Raw genomic sequence first — 18690 nt, 5'->3', positions numbered from 1 at the left:
AACATTACAAAACAAGCTGTTCCTGTTACAGACTTCCTGTAACTCAATTTGCTGGGATCTGTTGCATGAAGGGGCCGCTTGGCAGTCGACGCTGTGACGGTAAATGACTGAAATAACCTCCCTGTAGTACAGTGCATGCGTAATGGCTGAAGTTAGCTAAGTTTCTTATGGTAGACCTCTTCGGAGTAAATCCATGCTGATGGGTAGAGATAACTGGATTGACATGTGCTAACATCCTCTTGTAAATGATTTGTTCAAATATTTTAGAAAGACTAGACAAGATTGCTATTGGTCTATAATTTTCTAAGCTTGGCCTTTGGTGGGACTTGGGGATAGGACAGTGTTGGTAATGAGGGGAAAATTAAAAATTTGCAGCAAGGGACATTTTAAAATATTGCAACATCCTTTTACTATATATGGCGGTATGTTGTCAGGGTGGGTTGTTAATTTGGATTTCAAATTCTTAATAGCATCTTCTACTTTGCTTATGTGGATGCTGTGCAAAGTGAAAATATCAAGTTGTTCATTAGCAATTTCTATTTTTAGATTGTTTCGATCATATTTAGCTCTTTCGACTGTGTATACAGAATGAAAGTAAGTTGCAAAGGCATCAGACATGTTATTTTTGTGTGTCAATAAGTCGGTACCAACTTTAATAGCTTCACAGTTTTGATGGGACTTTTTCTTTTTAATCTTATAGTACCACAATCGAGAATGTTGCACACTTACCTAGTCTTTAGACTGTTTTATATAATTAGTGTAAGCTATACTTATGTCTTTCTTATCCTGTGTGCATAGCTGAAGGAATTTTTCCCGATGATATTCAGAAGCTCCCTGTGGCACTGTGGTAGCATCATTGCCTTGTAATCAAGGGGTCCCAGGTGCGATACCTGGTGGAGGCACATGGTGGTTTGGATCCCACTTTAAACTGTAGGTCCAGTCCTGATTAGCCTTACTGTGCATAAACTGGACTTAAAACACCAAATCAATCAAATCCTGATGATATTCTTTGTCTGTAATACTTTTCTTCCATTCTAACCTGTGGTATGGTAAGCTTTAGCTTTATTTTTTTTTCACTATATCAGGTGTAAACCAGCAAGGATATGTTGAGTTCTGTAATTTTTTAAGGTGAATGCATTCATCAAATATGTCATAAATTAATCTGTAGAAAGTATCGACAACTTCATTTAAGTTATCGGCGCTATTTATTATTGTCCAATCAGTTTGTGATACCAAAGTGTAGAGTTTTGAATAGTCGGGTTTCTTAAAGTTTGTAGATTGAAAAGTTTTGTTTTGATTTATTTGATTTTATGGGAAGACATTTTATCTAGTATTATTGAGGGGTGATGCATGTCCTCCGGTAGGAGGGGGTACAACACCCTGCTTATATCTATATTACTAACATTCGTTAATATAAGGTCTAGTAGCCTATTGTTTACATTCATAATGTTGTTTATTGTTTCTGAGAACATGGTATGACATAAAAAGTTGTAGATCATCATACACTGACGTAAGAATTACTGTGGAGTCACCGTACTAACCTGTGTGTAATCACAGTGCAGAACGGTTATTTTGACAAACTCCTGTTTCCCTACTGGCTGCTTTGTGGATGGGTAATATTAACATTGTCGGCTCTTGGAAAAGTGGTGGGCCTAATTGTTTTACTGCAAGTTCCTTCACAGGTAAACACGGAAACACAGGATTACTGCCATAAATGCGGTCTCCTTGCTAGTTCCTGGCCCGGCGGAAATGTAATAAATCAGCGTCCACACTTGTAATCGTGGGTAAATTAAAGTCGCCACACAATAATATTTTATCTCCTGGTTTAGTATGGGTATCAACAAAGTCGTAAAATTTGTCCATATACTGCTGGACAAAAAAAAAAAAACCAGACACCTTAATATTTGACATCTGAATTGCAATTACTTATGAATTACGCTCTTAGATAAGTATTGAACAATTGAACATTAATTATTGAACATTTTCCATACTTTTTCATTTTATTATTTATTTATTTATTTACTTATTTATATACTCGTATTTACTTATTTGGAACACCTAGTAGGATCAAAATCAATTTCATGCAATTTTGTTTTAATTTTTTGATTTTCAATTCCTGTTGATGTTATTTTGTTTAATGTCTAGAGAACCATGAATTTTGGTTCATAGTAACCATAGTAACAGATATTATTGACATTGTCATTGCTGGTGTTTTTCTTGCAAGTGTATTGTAAGTTTGCTAGCTTTAAAATGAGACTGTGAAGAGGTAGTAAAAGCAGTAGCTCTTCGTGATGATGGTCGTAGTGTGTGCTATATTGGTAGGGTGCTAAATATAGCATGAAGTACTATCCATGAAGCTCTCCGAGGGTATGATGTTAGCACATCACTGGAAGCGAAGACTGGAATTTGCTACACAACACTTACATTGGAATGTGGAGCAGTGGGAAAGGTTTTATTCTCCGATGAGTCAAAATTCAACCTACGTTCATCAGACGGACGTGAACATATGTATAGAAGACCTAATGAGCATTATGCACAATGTTGTTGAAATAACACCCTTTGGAGGTGGTGGTGTCATTGTCTGGAGAGGTATCTCTTTACAAGGACGTACAGCTCGAAGGTATATTCCAGAATGTTTGGCAGATCATGTAGTACCATATGCACCATTCATAAGCCCGGACTTCGTTTTTATGCTTGACAATGTGTGTCCTCACATTGCAAATATTGTCGTGGAGTACCTGGACGAAGTTGGGATTATGCGATTAGAATGGCCACCACAAAGTCCGGACGTAAATCCGATAGAGCACATCTGGGATCAACTGAAATGACATATCAGAAATCGGGCCATAGTTCCAGAAAGAATTGAAGACCTAAGACGTGCTATTCAAGAAGAATGGGAGCAATTGGACCAACCTTATTCGAAGTATGCCACAGCGGCTACAAGCTGTAATTGATGTCCGGGCAGGTAACACCCACTACTAGACAGCTTATATACCCCACCAGTACCAGTTAACAATATTAAAAAAAAATATTGCTAAGATTTCCTTTTTTTGGTAGTTTTCTGTAACTTTCATTTTTGTTCTAATTTAACATACTAACAATAAATTTTAATTTGTTTTCTGTTGAATATATTCAGGTTTTCTTATTTCCAATAATTTCTGCAACATTTAGTTAGCCTTCGAATCACAATTTGTGTGTTATCACAAAAAATGCAAGTGTCCAGTTTATGTTGTTCAGCAGTGTATAATGCTGTAGTTGATTTGGGGGGGGGGGGGGGCGGGAGTACACAACACAAATATAGAGAGGAAATTTCTTGTTAAGGAGTACTTTAACTAAAATGAAATCAGGCTTTTGCATTGGTTCTCCTACCAAAAAGAATGAATGGTCATTTTTAACAGCTACAAGTGCACCACCTCCACTCACTTTGCCACTAAGGTCACAGTTTTGATCACATCGGTACACAGTGTACCAGGGATCAAAGTATTCAGAGCTCAGGGAAGAAGGCATTAGCCATGTTTCATTAACATACTCTACGTCGAGGATGTTTTCATAAAAAGGCCTACTTTTGTTTCTCAAACTGTGAACATTTTGATAATAGAACGCTAAGTAGTTATGAGAATTACTTTCTTCGGAGTGTGTGGAAATGATGTCACTTTCTAGTCTTACTTCACTACGTAGCTGTGTGACATCTTCCGTCACTGGATTTCACAGATCCTACCTGCTTTCCTGGTTCGTGGCAGCCGGGATTCTTTGGGAGTGCCTTGAGGGTTGGTGGCTGTTCCCATTCTGGGAGGGGGAGGCTTCCATGTGCTTGTTGTCCCGGTCGCTGGCTTCAAAAATCTGTTCCACATCAGTGATTTTGTTTTGGGGTCATTGGTCACCTCCCTGTAGGATTTTCTATTTCTATACCCTTGTTCTTGAGGGAGTAGGGAGGAGGAGATGGGGAGTTCAGCACCAGTCGGGATCTTCAACGTCGACTGTTCCTTGGCGATTGAGAGGGTGTGAGTGGATGCATGATCAGAGCGTTGAGGTTCCTGTGCTCCACTCGAAGGAAAAGGCACTTTGCTACACTCCACAGTAGGTGAAGCATTTTTGAATTCACTTCTGTATTTTGGTGCACCACTTCCGTGGTTACAGCCAGCAGTCCATTAGCATCTTGATCATTTAATGTATATATTTTACCCTCAATGTGTAGTTTTTCGTACCTTAGTGTTGCATGGAGATTTTTTGCTCTAGCTTCTTCCATGTATTTCCACAACTCCAGAGACTTGGATACCAGTTCCACAAAAGTAACGTGCATGATCAAGAACTGTTGCTTTTAATTTGTAATTTGAACATTTGACAATGATGGGTCTGTTATGTCCCGATCCCAGTCTTTGCACCCTCGCTACCTCATACACCTCCAGAATGTTTCACAAAACATTTCTCATGAGTCGCTCAGAACAGTTCCAAGATTCTCTGCACATTTCACTAAAACAGGAGAAAATTAGACTGTCCCTTCTGTACCACTTTTCTGGGTCATCCAATTGAAGTTCTCAGAACTGTAGTTTAGATTTGAACTCTGCATTTTCGTTTTTGAGCTAATTTATTTCTACTACTCCCTCTGTCCCATAATTATTGTCCGGTACACCTTTGTTTGTTGTCTCATAATAATTGCCCGATATTCAAACTGTGACATTGGTGTATACAGAAGAAGAACATGAAACAAGGGAATGAGTCATACAACTTTACTACTCAAGGATCAGTACAAATTGTGCTTTCCATCTGCCTCTTTGTCTGTCATTTCTGTACTACCATTTTGACATACCGTACTATAATTATGGGACAGAGAGAGTATTAGCTGCTTAATATTGCTCTGAGCCATTGCTGTTATTTCAGTCACCTTGCCTAGCTTCTTGTCAATAGAATCCAATTTTGTTGCAATATCCTCCATTGTATAAGGTCCAGGATTTGGCTCGACACTATAGATAATGAAGTCAATTACGACGACAATGCCCACGAAAATCATGCTGGTTGCAGTTGAGCTGTTCCGCACATTCATTACTAACATCAACCACTTCTTGGATCCTGCATTCCACAATCCTATGGCACAATGCCACTGCACAAGAGAATTCCCCATCTTGTCAAGCTTCACTGCACTTCAGAGCTTGCCGACACACATCTTCCTTCCACAGGAACTTTCACAATCCAATTGACCTTGTGATGCTGGATCAACACCAGTTCAACCCCAAATACTGAAATGGTATTTTTGCTTGAATGTATTAGTTACTCTTGTTTATTTTTAAAATTGTCTAACGTAAAATACAAAAGATCATGCACTAAATATTTGGCTGCATGAAAACTCCCCTCTTCTCCAAGAACCAACCCTGGCTGATCCACTGCGTTGAAGAAAAAGGAAATATTTCCAATTTCCTCTTTCAGTTATTTATCAGATTCATATCCTGATTTACTTACCAGAAGGTACTACATTTATATACATTTCCCGTTCACCGGGAAAGACTTGCCGCCGATTCTCATAGCGAATGTCACGGAATGCTCTGTGTATATACTATATGCAGTACAGTCAATAAGTTTGTGGACTGGCCACATGGGATTGTGCCGTATCAGTTCTCTCATCCCAGCAAGATGCAGTTGCTTGCGTACAATATAAGCAGAACTACGGTCTCTGTTGTGAAGGTTAGTTGAATACGAGTAGCAAAACTCGTGAATTTTGCAGTTTCAGCAATGGACAAATGTCAAGTTCTGCCAAAAATTATGCAAATTTGCTAGCAAAATGTTTCAGATGATGAAGCAAGTGTACTGCAATGATGCCTTGGGCTGTAGTGCTGTGTTTGAGTGACACCAATGCTTTCCACAGAGGAGAGACAATTTGGAGGATGATGAGCATACTGGTTGGCTATGAACGAGCCGAACTGAATGCAAAATCGAAGAGTTGCAAAGTTGGTGCATGCGAATCGCATCCAAACTGTAGACAATCTCCCGGTAGCAATTAGTCATGGTACGTGCCACAAAATTCTGTCTGATGACCTGCACATGTTACATGTTACCCAGTATGGTGTGCTACACATTGTACCAATGTCAGCAGATGTGCATACTGGCCAACAATGACTATTTTTAGGGATAATGTGGATCTGTGGAAGTGTATGCCATGTTGCATGGTTGGCTGCACGTAAGGCGTTAGTCCATGAACATGTTGACTGTGGTAGTGTAATGTACATGTATATGCATGGGCGTATATATAGTTCACTTGGGGTGGGGCTTCAACTTTTGGTATGATTAGAATTGCTATATTTCATAAGTGAAAATCTGGAACACTGCTGACCGGAAGCTTATTGGGGACCTGAAAGGGGGGGAAGGGAGTGCTGTACCTGACAAAATATCCGTTATCATATTCTTTACACTTCTTTTTTTTTAGAAAAGGAAAAAGAAACAGAAATCCACTTTGAAATATATCATTAATCTTGCAATTCTCTTAGGTGTCATAATGAACTAAGCTGCTATCCCACAATGTCAAAACTTTATTTGAGAACTGCAGACGGAACAGTGCGGACAGAACACCCAAGCACTGAATGTTTACAGTAAACAGTTTACTATGCAATGGAAGAGCTTTGCAACTAAAATTCAGTGCTGCTAGCAGACGTCAGCGCTATGGTGAAGTTTGACTTTGCAGCATCTTCTTGTAACTCGATAACTCTTGTATTATCGAGAGGGAGCGATTCAATGTATAGTTTGATTGTTTAGTAAAATAATTTTAATATTACGCATTTAAATATAAATAAAGTTCAGGAAAGTATATTCTTCATCATTTCTTCTTTCCCACCTGATTCCAGGGCATTTGTACATTCCGAAGAAACTATTCGGGATGCCAGGACAAATGATATCATTCCGGGATTGTCCTGGAAAATCTGGGACATACAGAAGGCCTAGGTGTGATCAGGCTATCAAAATCCAATTATCAACCAGGCCATCCAACATTTTGACACACTGTTGCAATGAATAAGGGATAGCCATTTCACATTTTTGAAATAAATTGCAGTTTTGCAATGTGATGACTGTGTTCAGAGAAACGAGAGTTCAATTCTACTACACAATGTTAAAAACTGGACGATAATGATTTACTTTGTAATATTCTTTTGTGCTCTCAGCTGGTGCATTATTCCTCCGATTTGACGGCAGAGTGTCCTAGGTCTCTTCATTTCTTTATCATAGTCTCTAAACAGTTTTTCTTCTTTGGAATAAATTTCATTAAGTTCTCAGAACTCTCTCTTAGATCTTTTTTTAAAAAAATATCTTAACATGTTCACAATATTGAACAGTCCACCTATTGAGGTGCCCAAAATAATGTTGCACTGCATAAAGCAATTTAGTTAGAACGTGTGGCGATATTTCAAACACCCCACAGGTTACACACTGAAGAAACTGAAGAGCTTGCTGAAATGTTTCTCTGGTACTGGTAAATTGTAAAGCCACAAATCACGCTACTTAGTATTGATACTTTTCTGTCAATCTTTTGTCAAAAAACTTGAGAATGTTCAGGTGTTTCCCTGGATTTCTTGCATTGCATTTTTAAAAAATCAAATTCCTTTGAGAAGACTCAAGGCGAAAAACTTATAACTGATTCGACATTCCCAGTGCAATTTCTTACTGCAGAAATTCCAAAACTATCAGAAAATTGCAGACATTTGGTTTGCAGCCTCATCTGGTGTGTGAAATTACGTAATTTCCTTCCCATCTGTATCCCGTCCTATGCACGTCTAATTTAGGAGAATGTAATAAGTCTGAAGAAATTTTTATGAACAAAACTGATAAAACGGGTAATCTGATAAATTTTACTGAACCAAAGGGAGTGGGTTTAGACCCATTGAAACCCCCCCCCCTTAAATATGTCCATGCCTATATGCATGACATGATGTGTATGATGTAAGCGCAACGTATACATGATTACCAGAAATAAGGTTTATTTGTAGTATTCTCAGCTGTATAGGAATGTGAACAATATGTATTGTTCAGATTTTAATTTTCTAGGGGAAATGACATCTATTTTAGAATCATCGATATATATATAGGTACTTTTTGGTGAATGAAGAATTGACTTACAGATGGAAAGAAAACATTTTATGAATTTTTTAATCAGTTTGTGTAAATATATGAGTTAAATGAATTTATTTTTTATTTTCTTTTCTAACAGGGAGTTGGCTGTGCCCCAATCATTGTTGTAAGTTTTGTAGCCAGAGTGCAATTTGGATGTGCCCACAGTGCCCCAGCACATTCTGCAATAAGCATGTAAGACCTTTTGTAACCATCTCTTCATGTGCAGATCATGATTAAGGTAAGTTATTTTAAATTACGGCGTTCGGAAATTTTGCATAAATAAGAAATTTCCCTTCTAGTGTTGGCCCTGTGGATGCTGGGTGGTCTAAATTTTTGGGGAAGCATGACAAAAGACCACTCTATGACGATATGTAATGCTCGTGCTCCAACTTTGAAAAAAAAAAAAAAGGAAATTACAGCGTTCAGAAATTTTGCGCAATTACAGAAAAATTCAAATTTTGGGCTTTTGCCCCTGCTTCCCTCCTTGACCCTTATTTGTCGGATGTTTCTTAAAATCTTGCTCTTTGTTCATTCTTACATTTAGAATTTAAATTTTTCAAAAAGATGCAGTGATCGAGCAGTTATAGCCTTTTTTCTTCAATTTATCCCAAAGTAACAAAAGGGAAACTAAGGTTTTTTTGTTTTTTTTTTTCTCAAATAGTGCTTGCAGAAAGAAAATGCACACAATACTGTATAGGTGGGTTTCATGTGACATCAGGATTTGCATCGCTGCCATGTTTGTGGCGAAGTTGCTTGTCATCTGCAAGGAAATACCCACCACGTAGCGTTCGTTACACCTGCACCAACTGTACATTTGTTAGTACTGTGTAAAATGCCGGTAACATTGCATACAATTAATGACAATGTCATGTCATTTAGGAATAGTGGTAATTTTTCATATGTTCAAACTCTTTGCACAATCGACAGAAAAAGACATGGATAAAAAGTGAAGTTTTGCGGTGTAGATCCATATGAACTGGACAATAACAAAATTAAAAGGGGCCTAAAACTTTGCCCAACTGTAGTTCACGTGTGTTTATTTACTTGACCAAGCTACCTGGAACTAACTAACTAACTAAATCCCTAGCCTTCTTAAACCCGAAGGTTCATGGCTGCAGCAACACAGGCCTTCCATCTTTCCCTATCTTGAGCAAGATCTATATACTCTTTTCCATCCCTACCGATTTCCTTTAGGTCCATCTCAACATTGTCCCTCCATCTTCGTCTTGGCCTTCCTACAGGTCTCTTACCATCAGGTTTCCCAACAAGAATCCTGTAAACTCCTCTTTCCTCTCCCATTCGTGCCACATGGCCTGCCCACTTAAGTCTTCTTGATTTAATTATTCTAATAATATCTGGACATGAATACAAATTATGTAGTTCTAAATTATGTAACCTTCTCCACTCACCTGTCTCCTCATCCCTTTTACGTCCAAATATTTTACTAAGCATCTTATTTTCAAATACTCTCAATTTATGTTCCTCTTTCAATGTAAGGGACCAAGTTTCACATCCATATAATACTACAGGCAAAATTACTGTTTTGTATATTTTAACTTTTAGTTTGTTAGATATTAAACGAGAAGACAAAAGTTTATGAAGAGAAAAGTAACATGCATTTCCTGAATTAAGCCTACTTTTTATTTCCTCTTTAATATAATTTTCATTTGTTAATATTACTCCTAAGTATTTGAATTTGGAAACTGGTTCAAACGAGTTGTTATCAATAATTAGATTTTGATTATTACCTAACACTTGGTTTCGGCCTGTAAGCATATATTTAGTTTTCTCTTTGTTAACTTCCAAACCTATCTCTTTAGCAGTTTTGAAAAATATTTTAGCATTATTTGAATTTGAATTGTAAATTTGTCAGTCATATTAATACCCACACAAATTTTACTTTCTGTTTCACTGGTGCATATTTTTATCATACTAACAAGTTTCTTAGGTATTCCAAACTCTACTAATATATTATATAATTTATCTCTTTTGACCGAATCATATGCTTTTTTAAAATCAATGAATAGCTGATGGACATTTTGATTATATTCCCACTTTTTTCAAGTGTGTGTCTGATGTGAAAAATTTGATTTGAAGTTGATCTGTTTACTTTTAAATCCACATTGATAATCACCTATAATTTCATTAGCATATGGGGTTAGTCTTGTTAAAAGAATGTTAGATAATATTTTATATGTTGTTGAGAGTAGAGAAATTCCATGGTAATTATTGCAGTTCATTTTATCACCTTTTTTAAACACAGGAACAATTATGGATTCTTTCCACTGTTGAGGGATTTCTTCTTTATTCCATATTAAACAAATTAATTTATGAATTTGACATATTAATGAATTTCCACCATATTTAATTAATTCAGCTGGTATTAAATCAATGCCAGGTGCTTTGTTATTCTTTAGTCTTTTAATAGCATCTTTAACTTCAGTCAAGTTAGGTTCTGGAACTAAAGGTTCTGCTGTGTGGACTTCATTTACTTCTGATTTATCTCCTACATGGACATTTAAAAGGTCATTAAAGTACAACCTTGGTGACAATGAAGTTCTACCAGAAAGGAATACGTGATTAAATGCACAGAGGCATAGGCGGTGGAATGGGTGACCTGCAGAAGTGACGCATGTGTGTAAGAGGAGGCGTGTGAGCAGGCAAGAATCGTGATCCCAGCATGTTGCACCCAAGGTCACGTAAAGAACGAAAACGGGGAACTATACACGTGACATTGAACTTCGACCAGGCACCAGACCCATACGGAAAATTCCAGATAGTGGCGCATTCGACGGAAGCATGACGTAACGGACACGATAAGGGAGTCCGCCATATATAAGCGCATGCTGTCCACTGAGGAACCGCAGTGCATCATCACCATGGCCAGGGGCAAACCTATTGACAACACTGTGAGGAGAAGAGTGGTGGAGTTGCAACGGGATGGACTCAGTGAACGGGAAATAGGGCGCCAACTGAACTTACCCAAGTCAACCGTCCACTGCATCATCAAACACCACCAAAATACGGGTACTACAGAGCCAGGTAAGGCCCCCGGTCGAAAACGCCTGCTGAGCGTGCATGACCTATGGATATTTAGGCGCTATATCCAGACCAACAATCATGTTTCTGTGGCCGAATTACGACTGTGGACTCGAGAACACTTTCACATTGAAGTGTCAACCAGAACCATTCGCCGTTACCTACAGCGAAGCGGTTACCGAGTGTACAAGGCGAAACGTAAACCCTTCCTTTCCATGTTGAACAAAGGCAATCGACTACTGTGGGCACGAATGTACTGGGGATGGACATTTCTGCAGTGGAACAGGGTTTTGTGGACAGACGAATCCATTTTCAATGTTGTGTACGGGAAAATACGGAAAACAGTCATTTGTCGGAAGGAGGAACACAATGAAGCAAAATGTTATGCACGTCGGGTACAGAAACCTGCGTCGGTGATGGTATGGGGATGCATGACGGCATCTCGAGTTGGCCCACTACACGTCTGTGAGGGCATTGTGAATGCACACGCCTATACACGCATACTGGAGCGGCATCTTCCCTCAGTGCGAAGGCACCTGTTCCACAGGCGGCATCTCATCTTTCAACACGACAATGCCAGGCCTCATACAGTGCGGCTGACAAGAGAATGGTTGACTCGCCATCACGTGCGAACTCTGCCATGGCCACCATCGAGTCCCAACCTCTCGCCCATTGAGAATGTGCGGCGTGTTCTTAAGCGACGTGTGCAACAGAGGGGACCCACGACAGTGGCTGCTCTTATCGCCTGCCTGCAGGAGGAATGGCACCGCATCGATGTGGAATACCTTGAACGACTCGTCCGCAGCATGCCCCGACGCATTGCCACAGTTATTCGCCGACGGGGCGGCGTCACACCATGGTAAATAGGATCCCCTCTAACAGTGGTCGAACTTCAATGTCACGTGTAGATGGACGAAAATGTTTTATTTTGTGTGGACACCATACATTGCTGCGTTGCAGCGGAAATTTATGTTTTCCTTTGTTCCATGTAGCTTGCTGAATAAAATATGTTCAGCATATGCATGTGTTCTCCTTCTTTCACAACGCACTCCTATATTTGTGACTGGTCGAACTTCATTGTCACTAAGGTTGTATTTCTTCCATCTATTTAGAATATCGCTTGGGTCAGCTAGAAAATCACCGTCTTTATCTTTTATAAAGTTTACTTTAAGTTGCCACCCCTTTCTAAACTCATTTACACCTTTATATAAATCTCTGATATTTTTGTTTTTGCTGTTTGTTTCAATTTCCTTAATTTTGCTTTTCAAGTAATCTCTTTTTTTACTTCTAAATGTGTGGTTAACTTCTCGCTTTATTCTATTATAATTGTTTAGATTTGTATCATCAGAGTTATTTAACCATCTAAGTCTAGCCTGATTTCTTATTTCTATTAGATTATGACATTCATTATCAAACCATGGCTTACTTTTTCTTGGTTTATGGTATCCTATACTTTCTTTAGCTGCTGATTCTATTGCATTACGTATGTGCTCCCAGTTCTTATTTACGTCTGTTTCATTTATATTTTCATCATCATTTAAATCCTGCAAAACATCAAATCTATTTGACAGTTTAATTTGGTAATCTTTCTTAATTCTTTCATCAGTAAACTTTCCTGTATCAAATTTTAGAACTTTTAGATTTTGTTGCTTATGATTTGTCACTGAGAGTCTTTCTCTTAATTTAGCAATTACTAAATAATGGTCACTGGCACAGTCAGCACCTCTATGTGTACGAACGTCAATTATACTAGTATGCCTTCTCTTATCAATGAGAATATGATCTATCTGATTATGAGTTTTACCATCTGGAGAAGACCATGTATGTTTATGGATATCTTTATGTTTAAAAGTGGTACTTTTCACAATTAAATTCTTTGAGGTTGCAAAAGTAATCAATCTTATACCATTATCATTACTTAATTCATGAAGACTTTCTTTACCAATCGTGGGTTTAAATGTCTCTTCTTTGAATCAGTTTGTTTTTGTATTTATTACTGGTTAGGATTCTGCTTGAAACATTTTCATCCAGTAAAGATTAACTGTAAGTTCCAAGGCTCCGCAATTATCGTCTCTTGTTTCCTAAGGTTTGTTCAAGCACTGTAATGTAAAATGTTGAGGTGCTCGAAAACAGTAATTTCACTCCTTGCTTTAACAATTTTGGATATACTGACCTCCGTGTCAGAGTAGTTAATACACAGCTTGCTACGATGCCAGGGGTCCCGGGTTCGAATCCCAGCCTGAGCATGGGTGTTCTGTGCGAGTTTTGCTTTATCAGTGTCAACATATTATCACTCAGCCTTGTCTTCACGATTAGCTAAAACTGACATAAAAGCGAAGTAAAATAAACCAGTCAATCGATTTGGGATACTTTGATGGCAGTTTTTATTTTTTATTATTTATTACAGTACGCAAAACCTACTAGCGGCACCTTTTCTCATGGATTGAATAACAATTAATAACAGTTCATGTTAACAAAGAGAAATATAATACATAACAAAGTACAAACATACAATTATCAAGATGAATTAAACTTTGAAGATTATCATTTTTATCATAAAACTTTTCAGAAGTAGCAGCACCTTTCCACCAAAAAACAAAGAAACACTATTGCAAACATGATTATGCACACCAGTTCAATCCATTTGTACTGGTATACATATGTTACAATATGTTACATCTCCCTTCTTTTTTTTTTCTTTTACAATACTGACTAAACATACAATAAATCATTATAGATTTTATGTGATATAGTCCTTAAGTTTTTCTGATTTATTTATTCTTCTACCAGATCTTGTTGTGTAAGACTGACTTTGTACATTAATTATTCTAATTATTCTATTGTCAACTGAGTTGTGTGATTCAGAATTTCTCTGTGTATTTTCATTGTTTTATGTGATTCAGAATGTCTCTGTGTATCAGCATTTGTTTCAGTGTTGGTACCTTCCAATTCACCATCAAACATATTACTACTAAATGTGGGTGGATTACATGATTTTCTTAAATGTAACTTGTTTCTTCGAAGAAGCTGTTTATTTTCATCCTTGACTACATAGGACCTAGGAGATACATGACTTTCTACTACTTGTCCTGGCACCCATACCTTATCTTTGCAAATCAAACAATTTTCATTTGAATGAAAGTTAGATCTGTTATGTGCAGACTGATCATAATAAAATTTAGCTTTACTTTTTTTTTTGTGCCAGTAATCTTGTAACATTTGATTGTATCTGAGGCTTAAGTAGCTCCTTGCTAATTGGTAAATGTGTTCTTACTCTCCTGCTCATTAACAATTGAGCTGGTGTTAGATCTAACCCTAAAACAGGAGAATTTCTATATTCCATTATAGCCAACAGAATGTCTGAGCCCTTCTCATGACATCTCCTTACCATACCCTTTGCTATTCCAACTGCCTTTTCCGTCAACCCATTGGTTCTAGGATACCTTGGACTACTAGTTACAAAATTAAAATCCCAATTCCTTGCAAACTTTTTACATTCATATGAGCTAAATGGCATGTTGGATTCCGTGTGTTATGAATATAACTTTCAGCTTATCAATTACCTCCACTGCAGTTTTATTTTGGAGTTTTACTACTTCCAACCACTTAGAAGAATAGTCCATAAGCGCTAAATAAGACGTACCTGCAAACTCAAAAATATCTATACCTACTTTCTCAAAAGGTACTTCTGGAATTGAATGTGATATCAATGATTCTTTACAATTAGCTCTTTGAAACTTTTCACATACCTTAAAAAAAAAAAAAAAAAAAAAAAAGGTAAAGTGTTCCCCTGTGCATAGCACCATGCCATGAAGGCGTATAGGGGGTGTGGGGGGTAACGCCCCACACTTTCTTGATCCGGTCGTGAGTGGGGGTGATGTGATCAGCATCACGCCCCTGACCACCTTTACCCCCCAGGGTTTCCCCCAGGTACCCATGTTATTCGACGCTGGGTGGGTGCCGGGGCCGCTTCCACCGTTAGAAAAGTTCCCGGATTTGAACCAGCCGGGGATCGAACACGGGACCTTTAGCATGGTAGTCAGACGCGTTACCGACTGAGCCACCGCGGCCACCAACATGAAGGGTAGTGTTCTTCTTAATATGTTCTATGTATTTGTTCCACGTAAAATGTCCAGTAAACGTACCATTTCAAACTTTTTCCAAGACTGTTAGGAAGAGGCCCAATGTTCACAAAGAAATTTTACAGTTCATTGTTGGGGATAGTGCGGCAGAAAGGATTTTAAAGATGACACAGTTCCTGTGCTCTTTGCCTTTTGTCTTGTGGCAGACGATGCCTTCATTGGTTACATTGAGAAGGTTCAAAAATTATCTTTTTAAGGGCAGGATGGTTTTATTTTGTATTTCACTACATAGTTCAATAAGACTGTAACGTGTATCTGAATGTTTACACTGCATGGAATGACCACTTTCTTCGAGTAGAAGACTTAATACATATCACACCCCATAACTTTCTTTCCGCAACCCCTCAGCACCCCTAGATGAATAATTCTGGCGCCGCCATTGGTGAAAAGGGATCGAAACTGCAGAGATATTTGAAGATACAGTCGTCGCATATTAAAATCAAGATGAATGGAGTCATGAATTATCCGTTTTTCATAACTACATATTTCAAACTTCTTACTTGGTAAAACCGTATTTTCTTGATAACGTTTTGTGATCGTGTTTTAGTTTTTCCTTGGATAAATGGAAATTTTTCATAATGCAAAGGGAAATTATACTTTCCACTTTTTGCAACAGTTGTTTGTTTTCTAAGTAACAATTTACAGAGTTCCATGATTAATAATGTAACAATGAAATCGGAGTGCTCGTGTTCCCATCATCGCGATTATCATAGCTTAAAATGAGTTTGAGTTTTTGTTTTGAGTCCACTTTATGCACAGAAAGGCTAATTGGGTCTAGTCTTACAGTTTAAAGTGGTATCCGAACCACCATGTATCGAACTCATAACCCCTTGATTACAAGGCGACGGTATTACCACTGTGCCATCGGGGGTCTTGGCTTAAAAATCGAAGGATTCCTTGGCAAAGAAAACATTCTCTCTTTCAAGTTTTCATGTTCATGCCTATGTGCGCAATTTAAATGTAAGTACAGAGAAGTTCCCAATATTTCCTTTTCTTTCTCCAAGCTACTCGTGAAGAAAAATATAAAAACCATTAACGTAAATAGTCATTTACAATTTTGAGCAAGCCTTTACGTGACAAATTGCTTGAAATGCTTACAAAATTTTGAGGTTGTTTAAATCAGTTTGATTTAAATTGTGTGATTGACAAAAATCAGTGTTTCATGTCACTTTTAAAATAAAATAAATATACAATAATGCACATAAGCAATTTCTGAATATCAGAATCACTTTTGGTGAAGATACAATAATTCCTTAATCATTCAATAGTTTTTACTGGGCTTCAGTGTATAAAGTGGGCTTAAAATCAAACTTAAACAAAGAATCAATTCCCAACAGATGCATAAAATCAGTTTGAATGTGAACTACTTGGTTTCGCAAGGCGTTTTTACATGAAACGTCCTCTCGTTAATTAATTAACTGCCATATTAATGCTAAACTTCATCACACCTTTTGCACTACTCAAATACTCTGGATTTTGAGATATTGCATAAAATGAAAGACGCAAACATATGCACCGCACTACAGTGACAGTGATTTATGGATTATTGACAAAGTATATCGGCAGGCTTCCTTTGTAGCTAAATTTCTCGGATACATTAGCTGCCACACAACAATCGTAATATAACCCCCCACCTTTACTGTTATTGGAGAGTTTGGCTGGTTGTTTCCATCGCGGCTTCTCACCTTTCATGAAAGCCTTTCCGCCTGAAAGTCTCCCTCCCTTCTTTTATCTGTTCAAGCTACAGCCAGGGCATTTGAAGCGGTGTTTGTTTTTCGTTACGGGTACTTCGTCTGTGGGCTCCATAGGAGCGCGCAGACACTCTGATTAGGGGGAAGGGGGGCAAAAGCCTTCATGAAAATCCAGTCGGGGAAATTAAAACCTCATTCCATATCAAAGGCCCATATCCAGTTTTTTTTTTTTTTGTTTTTTTGTTTTTTTTGTAAGGCAGGGGGATATCCTTAAATGTGGAACAAAGAAAAGGGCCGAAAATGTAGTTCGATTAGTTGAGTTACATTATTTTACGTCACTTTTCTGCCACTTTTGGCTATTCATCATGTAACCGTGACAATGCGGATGAGTGATGATATGATGAAATTGATGAAAAACACTTACAAAGAATACCCATATCCAGACCGGGATTCGAACCTGGTGCCAGAGTGTGATATGCTAGCCACTCTGCCACGCTTGTAGGCGAAACACTGTTGGATTTTTTTTTTTATTTGATTTAGTTTATTTTACTTCGCGTTTTGTGCCTCTTGGCTAATTTGCGAAGATGGGGATAAGTGATGAAATGATGAAATTGATAATGGACATTCACAAACAACCAAGCCCGACCGGGAATCGAACCCGGGACCCTTGGCGTCGCAGCGCGATGTGCTAACCACTCGGCCACAGGGTCGGGCTAAACACTGTTGGAGTATTAGATGTCACCAGTAATGCTATGGTGGTATTACAAGGATATATATAATTGTAGAGTTGAAATTATGGTACAAAGTAACGGAAAAAATCAATTCATCGATAGACACTCCCTCTCCCAACCTGACAATAAACAGCACAGTCGCTCACATACAAAGTCTGTCACACAGCGTACAACTGAGTGATTACTTTTGCACTCAATTCTCAGAAGTATTCTAGTAGTACTTTCCTCCGCAAATTGGGGTTTCAATTTTCCATTAATTTTCTTACACCAGCACCATTTAACAACCGTGATAATTCTAGGTTTAGATAATAATATATTTATAAATTAAATGATGCGCATTAGCAATGATTCTTATAGTAAAAAAAATGTATATTTCTGAGTTAACCAATAGAACATTTTTGCATTCTCGCAACACCATTGCAGTTAAAATGAAAGTCGGGACACTGAGGGAGATGACTGGCCAAATCTGAAAAAAATTCCCGACCCTTCTTTAACTAAACCTATCACTACACACACGTTTGCAAATTAAAGGCACATATTTTTACATATATATTTACGAATATTGGATAACATAAACACTGGTCGTCCAAGATTAGAATATACATTTGCCTTCTTAGGAGAATATCTTATACTACAACGTTAGTCTTCTTACAGTTGGTAGAAGTTTCAAACACCTCTATTATGTCACCGACACAAACCTGTGCGACAAAATGTTGCTCAACATAAGGCAACAACAGATAATTTAAACTGTTTAAACGGGTATCTGATATTGCACCATCTTAGAGAACACCCATTCACACGAACAACTTTGCCACAGGAAAAACAAAGTATCTTCAGCAGTGGCGGTCATGGACGTCCTCAGGGAGGAGCAAGGTAATTTTTCCAGGGGGGGCCAAAGAAGGCATATCTTTCCCCAAAATAGTGATACCCCTCAAAAACACTGCTTCAGTCTGAAATTATCATGTTCCTTCAATGCCCTTATAATAATTAACAAAA

At 37.9% G+C, this 18690-nt stretch overlaps 2 protein-coding genes across 2 annotated transcripts in view; one reads left to right on the top strand and one right to left on the bottom strand.

Moving 5' to 3' along the window:
- Window positions 1–8328, top strand: part of LOC145983694 (uncharacterized) — a 133572-nt gene extending 125244 nt beyond the window's left edge. The window contains exon 6 of the mRNA XM_083116749.1: window positions 8189–8328. Within this exon, the coding sequence (XP_082972875.1) occupies window positions 8189–8328 (140 nt within the window). The remainder of the gene's footprint in view (window positions 1–8188) is intronic.
- A 6053-nt stretch (window positions 8329–14381) lies between these two features.
- LOC145983693 (uncharacterized) overlaps window positions 14382–18690 on the bottom strand; it is a 21904-nt gene continuing 17595 nt past the window's right edge. Inside the window, exon 3 of the mRNA XM_083116748.1 lies at window positions 14382–14445. Coding sequence (XP_082972874.1) covers window positions 14382–14445 — 64 coding nt within the window. The remainder of the gene's footprint in view (window positions 14446–18690) is intronic.

This window comes from Lepisma saccharinum, chromosome 2, assembly GCF_977018435.1.
Source record: "Lepisma saccharinum chromosome 2, izLepSacc3.1, whole genome shotgun sequence".
NCBI lineage: Eukaryota > Metazoa > Arthropoda > Insecta > Zygentoma > Lepismatidae > Lepisma > Lepisma saccharinum.
Note: the sequence above shows the minus strand (reverse complement) of the source record. Positions and strands in the feature narration are given on the sequence as shown.